General features: G+C 38.8%; 2 protein-coding genes across 2 annotated transcripts; both read left to right on the forward strand.

Annotated features, from left to right (window-relative positions):
- Positions 1-499: 499 nt before the first annotated feature.
- Positions 500-9,264, forward strand: LOC103315610 (retinal-specific phospholipid-transporting ATPase ABCA4-like). The gene is made up of 25 exons (XM_008205402.4): positions 500-954; positions 1,783-2,263; positions 2,341-2,636; positions 2,731-2,889; positions 2,972-3,212; positions 3,289-3,456; positions 3,519-3,706; positions 3,791-3,949; positions 4,019-4,127; positions 4,187-4,341; positions 4,418-4,579; positions 4,660-4,731; positions 4,804-4,942; positions 5,022-5,259; positions 5,341-5,500; positions 5,583-5,796; positions 5,863-6,387; positions 6,467-6,592; positions 6,681-6,911; positions 6,982-7,245; positions 7,338-7,627; positions 7,708-7,855; positions 7,935-8,145; positions 8,218-8,431; positions 8,646-9,264. Exons 2-25 carry the CDS (start codon positions 1,939-1,941, stop codon positions 8,832-8,834), a joined length of 4,983 nt encoding a protein of 1,660 aa, XP_008203624.1. The 5' UTR covers positions 500-954; positions 1,783-1,938; the 3' UTR covers positions 8,835-9,264.
- Positions 9,265-11,023: 1,759 nt separating this feature from the next.
- LOC103315863 (phospholipid-transporting ATPase ABCA1) lies at positions 11,024-18,864 on the forward strand. Its single transcript, XM_008206805.3, has 25 exons — positions 11,024-11,245; positions 11,340-11,710; positions 11,783-12,057; positions 12,131-12,289; positions 12,378-12,618; positions 12,701-12,868; positions 12,945-13,132; positions 13,209-13,373; positions 13,451-13,559; positions 13,623-13,777; positions 13,870-14,031; positions 14,105-14,176; positions 14,248-14,386; positions 14,459-14,696; positions 14,770-14,938; positions 15,011-15,230; positions 15,310-15,846; positions 15,917-16,042; positions 16,119-16,334; positions 16,426-16,698; positions 16,773-17,089; positions 17,164-17,311; positions 17,404-17,614; positions 17,692-17,905; positions 17,988-18,864. Exons 2-25 carry the CDS (start codon positions 11,398-11,400, stop codon positions 18,165-18,167), a joined length of 4,995 nt encoding a protein of 1,664 aa, XP_008205027.1. The 5' UTR covers positions 11,024-11,245; positions 11,340-11,397; the 3' UTR covers positions 18,168-18,864.
- Positions 18,865-19,189: the final 325 nt, after the last annotated feature.

Here is a 19,189-nt window from a genome sequence, read left to right on the forward strand (position 1 = left end):
CAATTCGCATCTTGTCGAATTTCATAGCTTAGATATTTAAGAACTGACTAATCACTATTTATAAATAATAGAATGACTACTACGAAGCATATGCACAAATTTTATTATATTTGCAAGTACGTTACATATCGACCTGTACAAAATTATGACTTCAACAGTAGGTACCCTCTGAAAAATGGTTTTTGAATATTTATTCCAAAATAGAAATAATCGAATCGAGATTATGCAATTCAATTATGCAATGCAAATAGAATCGTCGAAATACTGGACGAAATACACACCCTCTATAAATAGAAAAAAAGCATGCGAAAATAGAAACATTAGACGAAACTCATCTTCTTGTTTTCAAATAAACGTGAATCATTCGTAAGCGCGCGAAAAATCGCTCGCGCTCGCCTGTATACACGCAAAACCGTGAATCATCCACACGATTCAGAATTCCGATCGATCGATAGCGCAGTGCGTGCACCGATGACCTCAGTTGTCCACTTTGATTTTCAATAGAACGGCTCGCAATTTTCCTCGCGAAATAGATAAACTCAACAGTCGCGTCACTCCACCACCTGCTGCGTCGAAAGAAAACAGAAGCGCCTCATAAACAAGTGTGTTTCACCTCGATCTCATCTGCGCTCCGTCGATTTACTGAAAATCCGCGCGTTTCAGCGAAAAAAGTCGCTGCTCGCGTTATTGCCTCGCATACGGAGATAAAAATCGGCGAGTCGGTCTCTTATCGCGTTTTATCGTCGTCCACCTGTTGGCCACACGCTCATAGTACACGCGACTCTCGGAGCTTATTATCGGCCAGCTTCGACGCTTCCGCATCGCAGGTTCGACCGTCGCTGAGTTCGGTGACTGACGCAGTCGAGTGAGTGATTGCGGATAATTGACATGTTCTGATGCGCTTTGGACTGGACTGATGGTTGGAGTTTTCAGGATGAATCGTTATCGTTAGTGGTGAGTTTTATTGAATTATGGGGTAGTATTTATGGTTTATTGCGATGCAACAATTTGTGCTAAAAGCAAGCTAATGAACGGATCAAATAGTATGTTGTATACAAGGGCGTAAAGTGGGCTTTTTTAGACCGAGTCTGGAATTTGCAGTACGAGTCAATGCAATCACATCAAAATTAACACACATTGAACGTCTAAAGAAATCACTATACTTCAAACATTCTAAGAAGACTTGATTCAATAATTTTAAAACTTAGATGATGAAGCTAATTTTTTGTAAACACACGAAGGATTTTTGCGTTTCTTTGTATCTTTTAATCGTGGCTAAAGTGACTCTTAGTGAATCGGCGGGCAAAGACTTTTCGCCCGCTTAATAGGGTAAGAGAAATTTAGCGGGCGAAAAAGTTTCATCATCTAAGTTTTCAAAATATTGAATCAAGACTTTTTAGAATGTTCTAAGCACAGTGATTCCTTTAGACTTTTGTCATAACGGAGTAAACGGTCTATCACCGTATATTTACATAAGTCTCTTCGACATAGCTATAGTTAATTCCGAATCTGATGTCATTTATCGAGATATGAATAATCAAGGCTTTACACATTGGTTATCAACATTGAGTACACGTGCTCAGTTTTATATAAAATTAACGTTGCCATTACGAGACGCATATTCACTCGATAACGCGAATTACGATCTATGTTATAAACAAACTCTAGAAATTAATGAAAACATATTCTATCATTTTTTGGTAGTCTTCGCCTATTTCATACATATCGAATGTAAAACCTGTCTTTCGAAAACTAATAAATCTAAATTTTTAATCCTTTCAGACAATTAGCAGCACACTTAAAAATTCAACAGTAGAGAATCACCGCAAATAGCATTTGCTGCGCTATCAGCAATATCGAGCGCGACGAACAGTAGTGCTCACAAAAGCCGAGTCAGGCCTCGATCGATCGTCGACAGAGTCAAAAGTCATTGCAAAAATGATCGAGTCCCTGAGAGTCTTGCGACTCTTGTTCTACAAGAACTATTTGATGCGCAAACGTCAATGGATAGTCAGTCTACTGGCTGAATTCGTCATACCAGTGGGCCTGATTCTGACGGTCTGGGCGATTCGAAGCTTGGTATCAGAGCCGCCCATGAGGACCGGCCGCAGCACTTACTATCCATTGGTGTCGCAAAAGGCCTTAGCCGATGCAGCGACGAGATACCGGAGGCAGGTGCGGATACACTATGCGCCGAACTCTGATCCCGTCAAAGACCTCATGCGAGATATTACGGACAGCTGTTTGCCGAACAACCAGAGCTGTGAGTGTGGACTTTTTCTCGTCGTCAAGTAAAAACTATTATTGATTGATGAATTATCAAATTTTGATGTTGAACAGTTATATTCGGTTACCCATCGGAGAGAGAGTTGATTCGCGGTACACGGAAGGATACAGAGAACGGTTTGGGACCTGTAGGGATAGTCTTCGACGACTTTGACAATAAGACGAAGAATTTAAAGTACAAGATACTATCGTTAGCATTGAATCGAAACGAGCTGTACAACATAATGGATATAAACATGACCTATTACTACACAGAGAGCAATGCGTTCACGATTGTACAACTCTGTTTGGATGAAGCATTTGCGAAAAGCAAATCAAAGATGATAAGGAACGTATTGGATCCAGAGAAAGTACGCAATAAGCTTAGGATTAGTAGCATGATACTAAAAATCATGTGGATAGACTAGAATTAGTTGGTTGTACTAATTTAAAACGAAATTTCAGATCTTTATACAGCAGATGCCTTTACCTCCTTACACGAAATTAAGCTTGACTGACACGATATTCAGACAACTGTTCGGTGCGATCTTAGTTGTGGCTCTGATGATTCCCTTGTTCATCGAGACACTGATAGCATCCAACGAAAGATTCCTTGGCGTTAATGTAGGTATTCGAATCAATTCTTGAATGAAAATGACCGGATGGATCGTCAGCTATATTCTATTTGCTATGTCATGTCACACAGGTGTTAATGTCCATGAACGGAGTATCCAACGGCTTGAACCTGTTCAGTTGGTTGGTCAGCAATTGGATTTTTCTTAGCATCGTCATAGTTCTCCCCACAGTCATAGCAGTGCTTTACTCGGTCACTGACGTAACTCCTTTTTTAAACAGCGGAAATCCATTTATAATTTGGATAGTATTCAACATTCACGTTGCCCATCTTTTGGCTTACGGTCTGCACGTGTCCTCGTATTTTTCAAAATGTAAGCACAGAACGCAAGAGTTTTAATTTTAGTTATGAATCGAGATGGTGACACGATGTTTATGAAAATGTTACAGCTTTGCTCGTTATCTTTGGCCTATTGATCCTGAACGTGGGATCCATGGCTCTGCAACAACACGGCTTCAATGAGGACTCTTATCCCATTGCACCATATCTGGGCATATTTTTACCAAATTTTTTAATTTACCGAGCAGTGGAAGAACTGAACTACTACGAAACGATCGGTATTATGTTTGGAAAAGTATACGTTAATATTATTCGGTTCTACATTAATTTTCTATTTCAGGCTCTGGAGTCCAGTGGAGCAACTTATTCGACGTTGGAAATACTGAATATAAATTCGCGGGAAGCATGGGAATGGTGATGATACTGTCCATAATAGGCTTGATTTTCCACTTCACTATGGCTGTGTACATGTACGCAATTAATCCTGGTAAATATGGCGTCAAGAAGCATCCGCTGTTTTTCATAAAGGTACAGAATTCGACTCTTTCGTTCCGCCTCTTTTCTTGCGCCTGTAAACGATGCTATTTGACTAATTCAAAATTTATTTCAAAGAGAAAAAGTAGCAAGACTGCTAACAGCCATATTGAGAGCGTAGAAGATAGCGATGTGACTGGAAAACCTTTTGAAACCGTTCCAGGAGGTGCCTACACACCAGGAATCACAATACGGAATCTGAAGAAAGATTACAGCATCGGTTTTTTCAAGAATGCGGTAAGTTCGGCGTGATGGGAAAATGCTTCCGCGATCACGATTTACACTCACTAATTGCATACGTTTCAGAAAGTACAAGCATTGCGAGGTGTTTCCATAGACTTCTACAAGGGCCAGATCACATCTTTACTGGGCCACAACGGTGCCGGAAAAACGACGATGATGTCTATTTTGACAGGTAAGTTCGTTTGTGGATTTCAATTGAATACTTGACCTCAATCTGGATATGCGTTGCAGGAATGATGAGCCCTTCCGAAGGTGTCATACTGGTCAATTCAAAGGATATTGAAAGCAATACGAGTGAAGTCTTGAACGACATGGGACTATGTACGCAAGAGAACATGCTATTCCCAAATCTCACTGTTATTCAACAGTTGACCTTTTTCGCTATGGTAAGCAAAACTCGATTGTATTTCATAGTTGCGTTTGTGATCAAAATAGTAGAAGTATAAGGATATATTATTTTAGCTAAAAGGCAAGGATAAATCAAGGGCTCAAGTGAGATCAAATGTCTACGCCCTCCTGGAAAAGCTCAAATTGTACGACAAACGAAATGTGCTGCCGAAAACTTTGTCCGGTGGTCAGAAGAGAAGGGTTTGCCTTGGTATGGCTCTAGTGGGTGATCCTGGCGTAAGTACAATATGTGGTTTCAATTAATTTTTTTCTAATGCATGAAAGTTAAGCCAATGTTCACTTTATTTTAAATTCAGACCTTGATCTTGGACGAGCCGACCTCTGGATTGGATCCTGAAAGTAGGAGAGTCATATGGGACATATTATTGGTAATTTTTTACTCATGGTCTTAAAATTGTTCTCAAAATTCCTTTACCCACTTGCAACCATCTTTTGAACAGAAAATGAGAGGCCAAAAGACCATCTTGATAAGTACGCATGACATGGAAGAGGCTGACATTCTTGGTGATAGAATTGCGATCCTGCACACTGGACAATTGAGAAGCTATGGAACTGCCATGTTTCTAAAAAAATTGATAGGTATAGCCTTCATATAACCAATAACAACGATACAAGCACATAAATGATAAAAAACAATGACATCGTAATTCGTCCGTAGGCGAAGGTAACGTAGAAGTGACGTTGTCCGTTGGATCATCGTGCTACCCAGAAAAAATCCTTCGCGAGCTGGACTGCCGGGGAAAAATCATCAACCAAGATGGTAGCAAGGTGGTCGTTAGCATTCCTAACTCTCCTGATCTGCCAGAAGCACTAGACAAAGTCGAGCGTAAGAAAAAGGAACTTGGCATAACTGGTTTGAGTGTTTCACTGATCAGTTTGGAGCAGGTGTTCTTGAAGTAAGCATCGAACACATACGCGCATGTGCGTAAATATAGTTAATTGTGGCAAGGGAATGTAATCGATTTTACAATTCAAAGAGTCACCCAAGAAGACGATGCCCCAGCAACGTGGCAGGAACCTTTACGTACCGCGGATTCTAAACCACCAGATTTCGAACAATGCAGTAGAGCGTTATTGCGCAAGAAAGTGACCTATACGTGGAAAAATTTATCTACCATCATCATCATGTTGTCTTTGGTACGGTGATGCGAAATTTCGATTGGTTTTCATGCGTTAATTCAAATTAGTTGTGCTCTTAAATAGCAACTTTACTTTCCAGATGGCCATGGCCTTGCTTGCGATTTCCTTGATTTTGAAAGAAACAGATTTTCAGAAACAAATTCACAAGATAAACGAAATCAAGCTCAGCATGTACAAGCAGCCTGAGGTATTTTACAAAATGAATAGCGGTCTAATAAGGCGAGCATATAATAAGGTAGCTGAGGAGGCAGGTGGAAAAGCCACTAACGTTGGCAACTCTAGTCTTAGTGAAGGTATCAGTCGTTCTTCCCCTTGATTAAAGCTTCTAAACTCTTGGTCATCAAACGTTGTATTTTCAGCCTTGATCAATTACGCGAAAAACGATCTCACAGCTTATGAAAATAAGCTTATAGCCGCCGCAGAAGTCAACTCGAGCATGTTTGCGGGATATTCCGCCAGTGCGTTGTACTCGAACAAGGCTGTCTTTAGTTTGCCCATATCGGTTAATCTTATGACGAACACACTGATCAAGTCTGTGCTCGGTGAACAGTATTCCATCAGTGTATCCAGTCAAACGATGATATCCAAATACAATAGAAGTTACAGCGATAATACGATGGTCAATGCAATCACCACTGCTATTATATTCTGTTTTTTGTTCTTCCCGACTATCGCTCTTTTTGCTCTTCATCCTCTGAGAGAGACTTCGACTTACGTTAAGCAGTTGCAGCGGATGGCTGGTGTGCCGTTTATTGAATATTGGGGTAACATGATGTTTTTCGATATGGGATCGTTGGTACTGTTGCTCGCACTCCTCATTGGTGGCTTTGTCGCCATGGACGAGATTTTGGGCTTTCGGATTTTCGATCTGCGGGAGCCCGTCGGTGAGTTTGTCAGCAATGTTTTCCGTTTAGTTAACACGAACCAAGATAGTTTATTCTGAATTTGAAATCATCTTTCCAGTGATATCTGCAATCTGCTACATGCTCTTCGCCTTGAATACGTTACCACTCGTTTACTGCTTCAGTTTCATCAACTTGAGTCCCAGTAATGTGATACGATTGTTAACGTACATACCAGTCGGTTTTGGTGAGTCGAGCTTTTTCTGTAATTAGACATCACCGATACTGATCCTTATGAACTCTTCATAAACCTTCTTTCTAACCAATGCTTCCAGTCGTTTTGGAAACCATCATGTACACCGTTAACATCACTCTAGGCTATTACAAAGCAGTGGAGATAATCCGTCCGATTCAGAAGGGGATCTTCCTTCTGGTGCCATACGTGAGCTTTTTCCACAGTCAAATCTCGTTCTACACCACCGCGCTAACCAACGCCAGGTGTAAGCGGATGCCGAACGAATTTTACGATGTCGCGTGCAAATCCCGCGTCGGTGATATATGTTGCAGTAAGTGTATTGTTTTTACATCGTTAACTTAAAAAGATCGCCATGCACGCTCATTACCATTGTCTTCAAGCTCTCGATTGCTACGAGCAGAACTGCGTGAAGAGCGTCAAGTACTTTAGCAACTTCGAAAACGACGTTACACTGGAAGAGAGTTTGATATACATGTGCGTCACACCTATACTGTACATCGGAATTCTCTTCGTACTGGATCATCAGCTGATCCAGAAGATCAAAGCAAAATTGACAACGGAGGAGACGCCTTATTACACCACTGATGATGAGGTGAAAAGGGAAAAGTCGGCGATCGGTCGGAAGATTTCAACCATCAACGGACGTAAGCTTTACAGATTATTTGAAAATATAACGAATATAAGTAAATCAATAAGATTCGCTATAGCTAAATTAAAAATGTCATTGCTTCAAAAGGCAGCATCCCCAACTACATCCCCAACGGTATAGTAGAAGACCATCCACCAGCTACTTGGGGAACCTCGAGCAATCAGGCTTTCCTGGTTTACGGCTTGCGCAAGCAGTACGGCGAGCTCATGGCGGTAAAGGACGTCAGTTTCGGCGTCAATCAGCGCGAGTGCTTTGGCCTGCTGGGTGTCAACGGGGCTGGCAAGAGCACGACGTTCCGCATGATGACGGGAGGCGAGGTACCCGACAGCGGGATCATGTACATCGGCGACAAGAGTGTTCATAAAGACAGAATATATGTAGGTTCACACGATTCATCTATCGTACGATCAAGTTATTAAAAGTGAAGTTTTTTTCTTACACTCGATCATCGTTTCAGTTCCACTCACGAATAGGTTACTGTCCTCAAAACGACGCTCTCATAAGCTCTCTCAATGCTTACGATCACCTGCGACTATTCGGTCGTCTTCGCTGTATCCCGGAAGACAAGTTGGAGGCCGAGGTGGCAATTTGGATCAATAAGCTGAGTAAGTTCATCATCGCCGACGTCAATCAATTAACGTAAAATTGGGACTAATAACGATCGGAACGAAAATTTTCCTTCAGATCTGAACGCTTGCGCGAAACAGCCGAGCGGCACTTACAGCGGCGGCAACAAACGCCGACTGAACATAGCAATTGCCCTGATTGGCGTTCCGAGTCTGGTGTTATTGGACGAGCCGACGACGGGCGTCGATCCGGGCGCCCGACGATCGCTCTGGAATGTCATCCAGTCCTGTCAGACTATGGGACAGGCCGTCGTTTTGACGTCGCACAGGTGAATTTTTTTTTTTTTTTTGCTCAAAAGAAATCAATCCACAGTTTTTCTTTAAAAATTTATCGCTTCTAGTATGGAAGAGTGCGAAGCTCTCTGCAATCGACTGGCAATAATGGTAGACGGTAGGCTGGTATGCATCGGGCCGAGTCAAGAGTTGAAACAACGTTTCGGGGCTGGTTATGATATTCACGTTAAATTGAACCCGGAGAAAGCCAGAGATCAAGTCGATGGCATCAAAAACGACATGAGGCAAGCGCTGACTTGCGAACTCACCGACGAAAACGCGGTAAGTATACGCACAATGCGATGTGCGATACGATGCATATTAATTAGGTAGGCAGCGCGCTGTAACAAGAGAACACAGACTGTACCTTCACGGCCCGCGGGCTATCGATGATTGTTCGTTTTTATCGTGTACTCGATTCCAGTCTTTTTAATCGAAACCGACGTAATATTATTACGACGATTGAAAATTGATTGGTTTTTTGACATTATCGCAGGGTTACCTCATGTATCACGTGACTCCGACCGATACCACTTGGAGGAAGATGTACAACGTGATGAACGTGATGAAGAGCAAGTACGACTGCATCGAAGATTTCTCCGTGCTGTCGTCGACTCTCGAGCAGTTGTTTTTACTGTTTGCCAGGGCAGCCAATAAGGAAACGACTAAGCCTAAAGAAGAATAGCGGTTTTGAGAATGAGATTTTTACATAGATGTGTCATTTTTGCTATCGTTCAATCTTGAAAATACGTTTTATGTTTATGTATGTGCGGCCACAAAAGTATTTTTTTTTGTAATTTATTTATAGTTAAGTCTAGCATTACGATAAATTACGAGAAAGTGCAGTTTCGTACTTAATTTTAAGATTATTTATGGCTTTTTTAAAGTATTGTACTAAAATAATTTGCATCTGCATTTGCATATATGTTTATTTTACATGGAATAAGTATAGTTTTGGTACTATTTATACAAGTGTATTTAGAAGAGTTCAAATTCTATTAGACGTTGACCAATATTATGAAATATTAAAAAACAGTTGTTTGCCGTGAATGAGATGAACTCATATATCAGATGACTGATTTGGTTGACATATCCAATAAAACCTTAAAACATGATTCCTTCCTTTGTTCTAAAATCCACAACTCAATTCCTATTAAGAATATAAGAGACACCTAACATCCTCAACTCTTTGATTCAAATGCAAAATCTCACAGCCCGCCGACACGTGTAAATACGCGGTAGCTCTAATGTATACGTATTGTTCCCTCGTATACAGCAGCTCTCGAGGTGCAGAGCACTGAAACGAGTCAAAGAACCGCATGGATTACCATCGAAAATGTTCCCTGCACTAATTTACGACACGGCGTTCGATTGTGTACATACCTACTCTTTCTCCGATCTCTTTTTCGGCAATCGATTTCGTTATGTACACTGACGTACCCAGCCGCTTTCGTGCAGACTATTAATTCATAATATTTCCTCTCGAAGCGCTCGATGTGTATAGGTATACATCGATGCTGCACTTAGATCAATTTTTTCGCGTCGGTGCATCAGCAGAGATGTAAAGGGGGAATGACGTCATCGCGCTAATATAGCGGCGCTCCCAAAAAGACGCGGAGAGGAGCGAGTGAATATAGAGGAGGGAAACAAAGGTGAGAAAGTATTCAGACTATTCGGTCTGATATGAATAATTGATAATGAGATTATTACCCCGATTGCGTAAGTGGGCCGCATCGCGCGGCTGCGAAGCTTATGCGCGGCGATTATTGTTGTGAGGCTGCAGCGGTTTTTTAATTATTGATCGGCGCGATTTCAAGGGTGTGTGTTTCGATTGGTTGTACAGATTTGATTTTAATTTGATATAGGTGGGTTTAGCGTTTGAAATTTGTGATAAATGTTTTGTTATCGCAGATAAGTTTGAATAAGTCAAGTACAGGTGTAGATAATAATTAGACAGTTGTACGCGTGTATATCAGATGATGTCTGATTTGTTGGATATTACAATTTGGGATGATCTCAATAGCCGAATCAACACATATTTTGAAAAATTTGTTGAAACTTTATGAAAAGTAACTATTGCAAACAACTATACGTTTGTATCTTTAAAGATGCTGCTACAAAAAACCGACTCACAATAATTTATAAGTATAATTTTCTTAGTTTTTAAGATAAGCATCGCAAACATTGAAGGGAAAAGATTGGCTAAAATCTATCAGAATATGTAATTACAAATTATATGCTTATCTTTTAAACGAATCCAGAAAAGTCGGTAATTCAGTTCACATACTAAAAAAAAAAATAAAAATAACTTGGTTAATACTTCGTGTAAAGGCGTCACATTGTCTCGCAGACATGAAATGCATATCTACTAGAGCGCGGCGTATAAACACAATGTGCTCAAGTTTGCGTCTTCTGAAATTCCATCCTGCTTTTATATATCGATTTTTCTGATGGTTAGGGTAAACAGTTATATCAATATAATAATATACTTTAATTAACAAGATAAGTTATTCGAAAAGTGAAATAGCCTACATAATTGCATAATTCAACAAATTAAAATTATTGAGATTATTGATCAGTGATTGCTTCTGTTGGTATAATAATTCTATCGCAGACTACAAAATAAGCTCACAACAACCCTCTCCAACTCGAAGCCTGAAGATAAATCCCTCGACAAATTCTCCCCCAAAGACTCGGGAATTCCCCAGCAAGCCTTCTCACTTCTCATCTTCAAAGTAAACACCCACGTAGTCCTTTTCGGAAGATAATAGCCAGTGGTAAAACCCAAGTATACGAGAATCGATGCAGATTGGCGCCGGAACGTCGCGGAGATTCTTCCGCCCCGCATGTGCACTGACGCGCGAGTGTAGAGGGGAAGAAAAAGAACAGCCCCGACAACTGGACATCACGAGGCAAACGCTAGCAGACGACGTAGCAGTAGTCGCGTGTCGTCGTCTGCTATTTTGACTTGGTGAAAAAAAGTTTGTTTTGTGCGAAGTTATACATTGCGGTGGATAAAGATATGTTGTTACTGAGGAGTAAGTGCAGGTTGTTCTGTGGTTAACATGTGTCTATGAATGGAACTGCTGTGAGAGGGTAAGCGTTGTTGGTTTACTTTCGTTTGAGCATAATTTGCAAAAAGATTTTTCCATTTCTATACGCATAAAATTTGTGTAAAAAACTGTTTTAGGAGAAAAGTATTAGGAGCGTAGAAATCGTTTTGTTAAAAGTTTTGAAAAAGTGCAAGAATGTTAGCGGAAAAATTAAGAATTTTCAACACTTTAGTTTACAAGAACTTTTTGGTTCGAAAAAGACAGTGGAAAGTAGGATTGTTTGTTGAAATCGTCGTTATGCTATTACTTTTTCTCTTTGTATGGTTTATCAGAAATGAAGCCAATCCTCCGCTTTCCTTCTCAGTTAATAGCACTGAAATTTTTCCCTTGGAAAGCAAACATTCATTCTTGTCGGAAAAGGGTCAGCCATTGTTGGTCGTGCCCCGAAGTAAATTTATAACATCATACATGAATAGAGTACACAGATGTCTAGAAGGTGGTAAAAGAAGTAAGTTATATAAGAAATACCACTGCGATTATAAAAAAGTTCAACATATACTTAACAGAATTATTTCTATAGGGATAAAATTGAAAGAATTTGAAACGGAGGAAAAAATGCTCAATGAAAAGGACCGCTGGAATAGGCCGATAGCTGTGATATTTAAAAATCAAAGCATCGATCTAACTTCAACGCATTTGGACTATAAAATACGCATGTACGACAGTCTTCCAAATTTCAAATACACTTCTTTTGGTCGTAGACACATTGATCCATTCAAATCTGGATTTGCTGGATTACAATTGTGTCTGGATGAAACTTTCATGAAGATGAAAGAAAATTCTCTCAAAATGGACGTGAGTAGGCGAGTGCAATACAGTACGAGAGAGAGATTTAAAATCTATATGATAACTCGAAATTTTGTTTTAGATCGTCGCACAAGAGTTACCTGTACCGCCACATTTTCAACCAAGTGAGGTTGACGAAATTATGAATACGGTCTTCTCCGCATTTGCTGTTATGGCATTCATGATACCGCTGTGTATCGAAACTTCCTTCGCATCAGACGAAAAATTTCTCGGAATTAACGTAATATTGTTTATTGTTAAAATAGAGAAAAATAAATATAGCAGATATGGTGATTACTAACAAATTTGCATTATGCGTTTTGTCCCAGGTTTTGATGGCAATGAATGGCGTTTCAAACTGTATAAATCTCCTGAGTTGGTTAGTTACTGGACTGATCTTTAGCATATTTTATACCGTTCCCATAGTAATTTTGATGAACTTTACGACCGCGGAAGATGCATTTCCGTATTTATACCATGGAAACTCGATTCTATTTTGGTTGGTACTTACGGTACACGTTGGACATTTGATAACATTCGGCATGCACATATCAGCCTACTTTAAAAGATGTAAGCAATATGTTCATTTTAAAAATAATGAAGATACAAGAATTGATTATCATCATAAGTAAAAATTTATATTGATTTTCAGCTTTGTTCGTGGTTACTGGAATTTTAGTTCTGTACGTAGGTTCTATTGCAATATCGAAATATGGCATAAAAGAGAGTGCTTTCAGAATTGTACCTTATTTGGGAATGTTCTTCCCAAACATGTTGTTATTTAGAGCTTGTGAGGAAGTTAATTATTACGAAAGTATAAGTAAGTTATAAAAATATGCAAGAAACTCTACATCAATTATCCCAATCATAATGTAACATTAAACTTCAATGTTTAGGGAGAGGGATCCAGTTTAGTAATATGTTTAGAGTTGGTAACTCGGCTTATGGAACTGAAGGAAGTATAGGGATGATATTGATACTTTCTATATTGGGATCAATTTTTCATTTCATCATGGCTAATTATGTCTATGCAATGAATCCTGGAAAGTATGGTGTTAAGAAAAGTCCCTTCTTTTTCTTAAAGGTAGTTTATATTTCGGACATAGATTTGCAATTCGTTAATTATAAAACTAATTTATTCATTTTCATCTGTACACCAGTTTTTGAAAACATCAAGTGCCCTGCATGATAATTCCGAAGTTGAAAAATTTGACTGCAGCTCCACTAGTAAACTTTTTGAATCAGTAACTGAAAATGTATATTCGCCCGGAATTCAAATCCGAAATTTGAAAAAACATTATAAAACTGGTTTGTTTAGTAAAGAGGTAATCTTTTTTTAACGTCCTATTCGTTTAAAAATCTTTGAATCTCCTTACAATTTTTATATGCCTATTTATTTTAGAAAGTACATGCACTGAAGGGTATTTCTGTCGATTTCTATCAGAAGCAAATAACTGCTCTACTCGGACACAACGGAGCAGGCAAAACAACAATGATGTCCATTTTAACGGGTAAGGAATATTTAATTCTTTAGTTGTCAAATCAGTTTTGAATAACAAATCCGTTTTTTAAAGGAATGATAAGCCCAACAGAAGGTTTGGTTCTCATAAATGGAAAAAATATTAAAGACGACGCAGATGAAATAATGAGTGAAATGGGATTATGTCCTCAAGAAAATATGGTGTTTCCAAGCTTATCTGTATCTGAACAGTTAACGATTTTTGCTATGGTATGATTATTAATAATCAATTAAATATTGTTCAACTTGCTAATTTTATTACGAACACTTTTCTCAATTGTTAAACTATGCGGGCATTCCAGCTGAAAAATAAAAACAAACCCAAATCCATTGTAGAAGGCCAAGTAACGTCATACATGCAAAAACTGAAACTTTTCGAAAAAAGAAATGCTTTACCAAAAGAATTATCTGGTGGACAAAAACGACGAGTGTGTCTTGGGATGGCATTAGTTGGGGATCCAAACGTAAGTTTTTATACTACATATTGTTAAAAGTACCTACTTTCATGATAATACTAATGAGTTGTCTTCTTTCTAGACTGTAATTTTGGACGAACCGACCTCTGGATTAGATCCAGAAAGTAGACGTGATATTTGGGATATATTACTGGTGACATATCATTATTATATACACATTACTATTTATCGCACATTTTTTCACATCTGATTTTCTTTCATTAGAAAATGCGGGGAGAGAAAACCATTTTGATAAGTACACACGACATGGAGGAAGCTGATATATTGGGTGATAGGATAGCCATCGTACACAGTGGTACCTTGAGAAGCTATGGTACTTCCATGTTCCTCAAGAAAACATTAGGTGAATTCTTTTGCATCTAACACTTGGATAATCCTTTTAAATTTTTCGATAACCTTTCATTATTATACAAAGGACAGGGAAACGTGGAAGTAACTTTATCCACTGAATCCTGGTGCGACCCAGAAAAAATTCAAAGCCATTTGGATTCTCCAAGCACGATAGTCAATGCTGATGGTAGCACGATACAACTAAGTATACCCAATACACCTGAATTGCCAGATTCTTTGGACAAGTTAGAAAGTAACAAAAGCGAACTCGGGATCACAGGGATGAGTGTTTCGTTGATTACCTTGGAACAAGTATTTTTAAAGTGAGTCGAATTAAGATTTTTGTTTCGCTGAAAATTAGAAAAAAGTACAATGACTCATGTGCAAACTTTTTAGAGTCGCTCAGGATAATGAAGATAATACCCAAACTCGGGAAGTTTTCGTCGATAACACAACAAAGTTGAAAGGTTTCGAGTTATTTCTACATGCAGCCATGGGCTTGCTCTACAAGAAAATGACCTATACGATCAAAAATTCATCAGCCTTTTTCGTTATGCTAGGATTGGTACACCCTATTTTTGTATTATTAGTAATACTTTTTGAATTTCAGGTTCTAAAGCCATAACTATTATTACAGCTTGCTATACCAATGGTTTGCATAGCATTCATTCTGATGGAACACTTCTCTAACGAAATAGAAATCGTACCTCTAAATTTAGAAATGTATGACGACGCTAACGTTTTATACCGAGCCGATAACAAATACAACGCATGCGGAGAATACTACAAAGCAATCGCAGAGGAATTCAACGGAAACGCTATAAAAGATGAAAACACCAACACAACTTTTGTTAACGGTAAAGGATAGAACCTTACAAAAATCTTCTGTGCATTAAATACTTCAGAAGGAATTACAAATATATCTCAATGTTCCAGCACTCTTAAACCTAGGCGAGGAAAATTATGCAAGCTACAGCTATCGCATGATCGCTGCTGGTGAATTCATTCATAGAAGAAACGCTCTTCGCGCCAGAACTTTGTACAATTCGATGCAGGCGACTTACGCCCTGCCAATCTCTATCAACTTGCTAACAAATGCCTTGCTAAAAGCTTTCCTTGGTGCTGACTACAGCATTACCGTCGAAGCTCAAGAACTTCCTCACGGAGACATGGTCGATAGGATAATTCGAAGAACGTTTGGTCTCGAAATCGTTGAGGTTGTTATTGTACCGATGATCTTCGTCTTCTTCTTCTATCCTCTGGTAGCATTATTCGTTATTCACCCGATGAAGGAAGCTTCAACCAACATCAAGCATTTGCAGAGGATGACTGGGGCATCTGGACTCGGATATTGGGGAACGATGTTTCTGTTTGACTTCATAGTGATGCTGATACTGATCGTATTGACTATAGTTGGTTTCGTCGTGATGGATGTTGTACTTGACCTTCGGATGTTCAACGCTATTGCAATTTGTGAGTTGAAGTTGCACATATTTTTTGACTTTGGATTTACGACTCTAATCTTGTGCTTATACTGTTTCAGTAATAATGACATCATTGTTGTTGCTCTTCACCATAAACGTATTGCCACTCATTTACGCGATTACTTTCTCCGACAAAACCATAAGTGCTGCGATAAAGGTGTTGAGTCTTCTACCATTAGGCCTTGGTAAACAGAGCAAGTAGTCAACAACAATTTCTAAAAACTATTTGCGTCTAATTATATTGAATTATTATGCTTACAGTAATAATTGAAGCAGTTATAGCTGGCATTGTCGAAGAACTTGGCGGTTATTCAAATACATTCAACACTATACGACCGATCCAAAAATTTGTATTTCTTTTAACGCCTTACATAAGCCTTTTTCAAGGGCTAGTCGCTTTTTTCACAGCTGCGAGAAATCATGGCAATTGCGAACGACTCTCGACAACGATAAAAAGACCAATACACCAATGCAGAGGTAAGAATATATTAAACTATCTGTGCTTTAGTGGAACCAATGTTTGAATGGTAATAACATTAATTCTATTTTTTTTTTTTTTTTTTGTTAGCTTACAAGTGTTTCAATGGAATCTGCAAAAATCCTCCTAATTACTTCGGCAATTTTGAAAAGGATGTAGCGTTAGAAACGAGTATTCTATGCTTATGCTTGACAACTATTTTATACTTTGGGTTACTCTGTATATTGGAACAAAAATGGATACAGCGATTTATAGTGAAAATTAGCGGTGGTAAACCAGACAACATCGATGAGACTTTCGAGGCGCAGGTGAAGAAAACCAAGCACAATATCGCCTTTGAAGTTTCTAAAATTAGAAGTAGAGGTAAACGATTAGTTATTGAATTACGCTTGTAATAAACATCCTATATTTGCTTATGAAAATCGATGAAATTATAGAGCAAGATCCTAACTTCATTGAAGAAAGAGTGAACGGAAAAACCGAAGGAACATCTAACGGTACGCCGGAAACGCAACCAGACAACGACGATGCCAAAAAGCATGTCTTCATTGCGTACGAATTGAGGAAACTTTACGGAAGCTTCGCAGCAGTTCAGGACATAAGTTTCGGAGTCTGCAAAGGCGAATGCTTTGGTCTGCTGGGAGTAAACGGTGCTGGAAAAAGCACGACGTTCAAAATGATTACGGGTGACGAGATCCCGAACAGCGGTGTCATGTACTTGAACAACACGGAGATCTCGAAAAACCGACACCGCGTAAGTACCAAGTCAAACTCTATCAATAAAGAAAAAACTGGTTTTTGTTTTTCATTCGAGACGTTAATTTTTAGTACCTCTCGCAAATGGGCTATTGTCCTCAAAACGACGCGATAATAAGATCGTTGAATTCCTACGATCATTTGCGTCTGTTTGCTCGCCTTCGTGGCATCCCAGAAAGAGAAGTTGAAACCGAGGTGAAGAAGTGGATCGACAGGCTGAGTATGTGCAAAAAACGTTGCTTTAATAAGTCAAATGTTGTAGCCACAAAACTATTCTTTCACTTCACCGCACACGTATTTTACAAATTTCAGATCTAAACGCTTGCGCATCTCAACCGAGTGGGACCTACAGTGGCGGGAACAAGAGACGTTTGAATATAGCCATGGCCCTCATAGGTCTACCAAATCTCGTTTTGCTGGACGAACCTACAACTGGTGTCGATCCAGCAGCCAGAAGATCTCTCTGGAACGTCATCCAGTCGTGCCAGTCTTCGGGACAAGCTGTGATACTAACATCTCACAGGTAAGCATAGGTAGATGCTCCTAAACTCCTTTGTTACTGTATAGGGTAACTAAAAAATGTAATTAAACCTCTTCCAGTATGGAGGAGTGTGAAGCTCTCTGCAACAAGTTGGCCATCATGGTAGATGGTAAATTCGAATGTATAGGGGCTTCTCAGGAGCTGAAGCAACGGTTTGGTGCTGGTTACAACGTGCAATTGAAATTAAATCCTGAGACTCCTGTGGACGAAGTAAACCTCATCAAAGAATACATGAACAATGCCTTCGATTGCACGATCACGGATGAGAATTCGGTATGAGTTTAGTGAAGATAATAATTGCATTAGTGTAATGTTATACATTTCTAACGACGAATTAATGTGATTTTATTTTCAGGGATACCTCATGTACCACTTAACATCTTCCAATCTGACGTGGAGGAGAATGTACGACGTGATTGGTGAACTGAAGAACAGGTATCCTAGTATAGAAGATTTCGCAGTATTATCGTCGACGTTAGAGCAACTATTCTTGGCGTTCGCCAAATCCGCCAATAAATCTGAGCGTAAAATGTAAATTTGATAACCGATTTTTCAAGTATAACTCGTATACGTAAGCAATATTGCTCAAGGCTTAATTTTTATGGATGTTGGTGTAGTTTTTAAGTGATATTTGTTAACGCGTTCCAATTATCGAATTTAAGGTACATAACCTATATAAAAGTTATACAGATATAGTTTCAAAAAATAATGTGTAAGTAAATAACGCTGACGATGGCCGTTTGATCATTTTGCGCAAAAAACCATGTGTATAAACATCGACGTAAAATAAATAAAATTATTGTGACAGCGATATTTTTCTTCACTCGTTGGAATCAATTAATGTATTGTCATAATATCTATTTTTAACGTTATAAGATAGTACGAATTTACCGCATTTATATGTGATTATGAAAAGTACAAAACAAAACAAATGAAAGTGGAAATGTACCTCTGTGGATATATGTATACACAAATATATAATATATTAAAATATAATGAAAAATTAAATTAAAGAATATTTATTATGTCAATGATAATATGTTGAAATGCCAACTTGTTATATACTCACTCGAACTTAAGTTGTCATTGTTAAAGCATTCATGTATGTGTAATTGTATTTTCAAATGCTATATTTTTCCAGAAATAATAATACCCAATATAAAACGAAAACCGAATGTTTATACATATAATTATCTGTCTCGCGTCCCAACCTCGAAAAATCTCACACGAGCTTACATCCTATAAAACTTCGTTTCCTAGTAAAAATCATCAACAAACTAACCTCTCAGCATTTTCTTTCCTGAAACTCCACATCAAACTCCCGAAGAAATTGTCATATTTAACAGTCGGTATGTACTACAACATTACGCCTTCGCATATAAAAAAACTCAACTTCCCGAATCGATGAGCAAATATATATAAGACGCCGGTCTGCCGGCACACACGTCATTGCCGCACATGCGGTATACATTATACTCGCAAAAGTATATACATATATATTGGCCGAATACAATAAAGGAGGGGAGAACCGGCCGAGTCGTGTGCCGTATTCGTATA

The sequence above is a fragment of the Nasonia vitripennis genome, chromosome 5, assembly GCF_009193385.2.
Source record: "Nasonia vitripennis strain AsymCx chromosome 5, Nvit_psr_1.1, whole genome shotgun sequence".
In the NCBI taxonomy this organism is placed as follows: Eukaryota; Metazoa; Arthropoda; class Insecta; order Hymenoptera; family Pteromalidae; genus Nasonia; species Nasonia vitripennis.

Bases quoted from the DNA above. Each gene is read 5' to 3' on its own strand.
- LOC103315610 (XM_008205402.4), top strand. From the start codon at position 1,939: ATGATCGAGTCCCTGAGAGTCTTGCGACTCTTGTTCTACAAGAACTAT. The intron at 6,388-6,466 runs GTGAGTTTGTCA...TCATCTTTCCAG, and splicing joins CGATCTGCGGGAGCCCGTCG to TGATATCTGCAATCTGCTAC. The intron at 8,146-8,217 runs GTGAATTTTTTT...TATCGCTTCTAG, and splicing joins GTCGTTTTGACGTCGCACAG to TATGGAAGAGTGCGAAGCTC.
- LOC103315863 (XM_008206805.3), top strand. From the start codon at position 11,398: ATGTTAGCGGAAAAATTAAGAATTTTCAACACTTTAGTTTACAAGAAC. The intron at 11,711-11,782 runs GTAAGTTATATA...TTATTTCTATAG, and splicing joins TCTAGAAGGTGGTAAAAGAA to GGATAAAATTGAAAGAATTT. The intron at 14,177-14,247 runs GTGACATATCAT...TTCTTTCATTAG, and splicing joins ATATTTGGGATATATTACTG to AAAATGCGGGGAGAGAAAAC.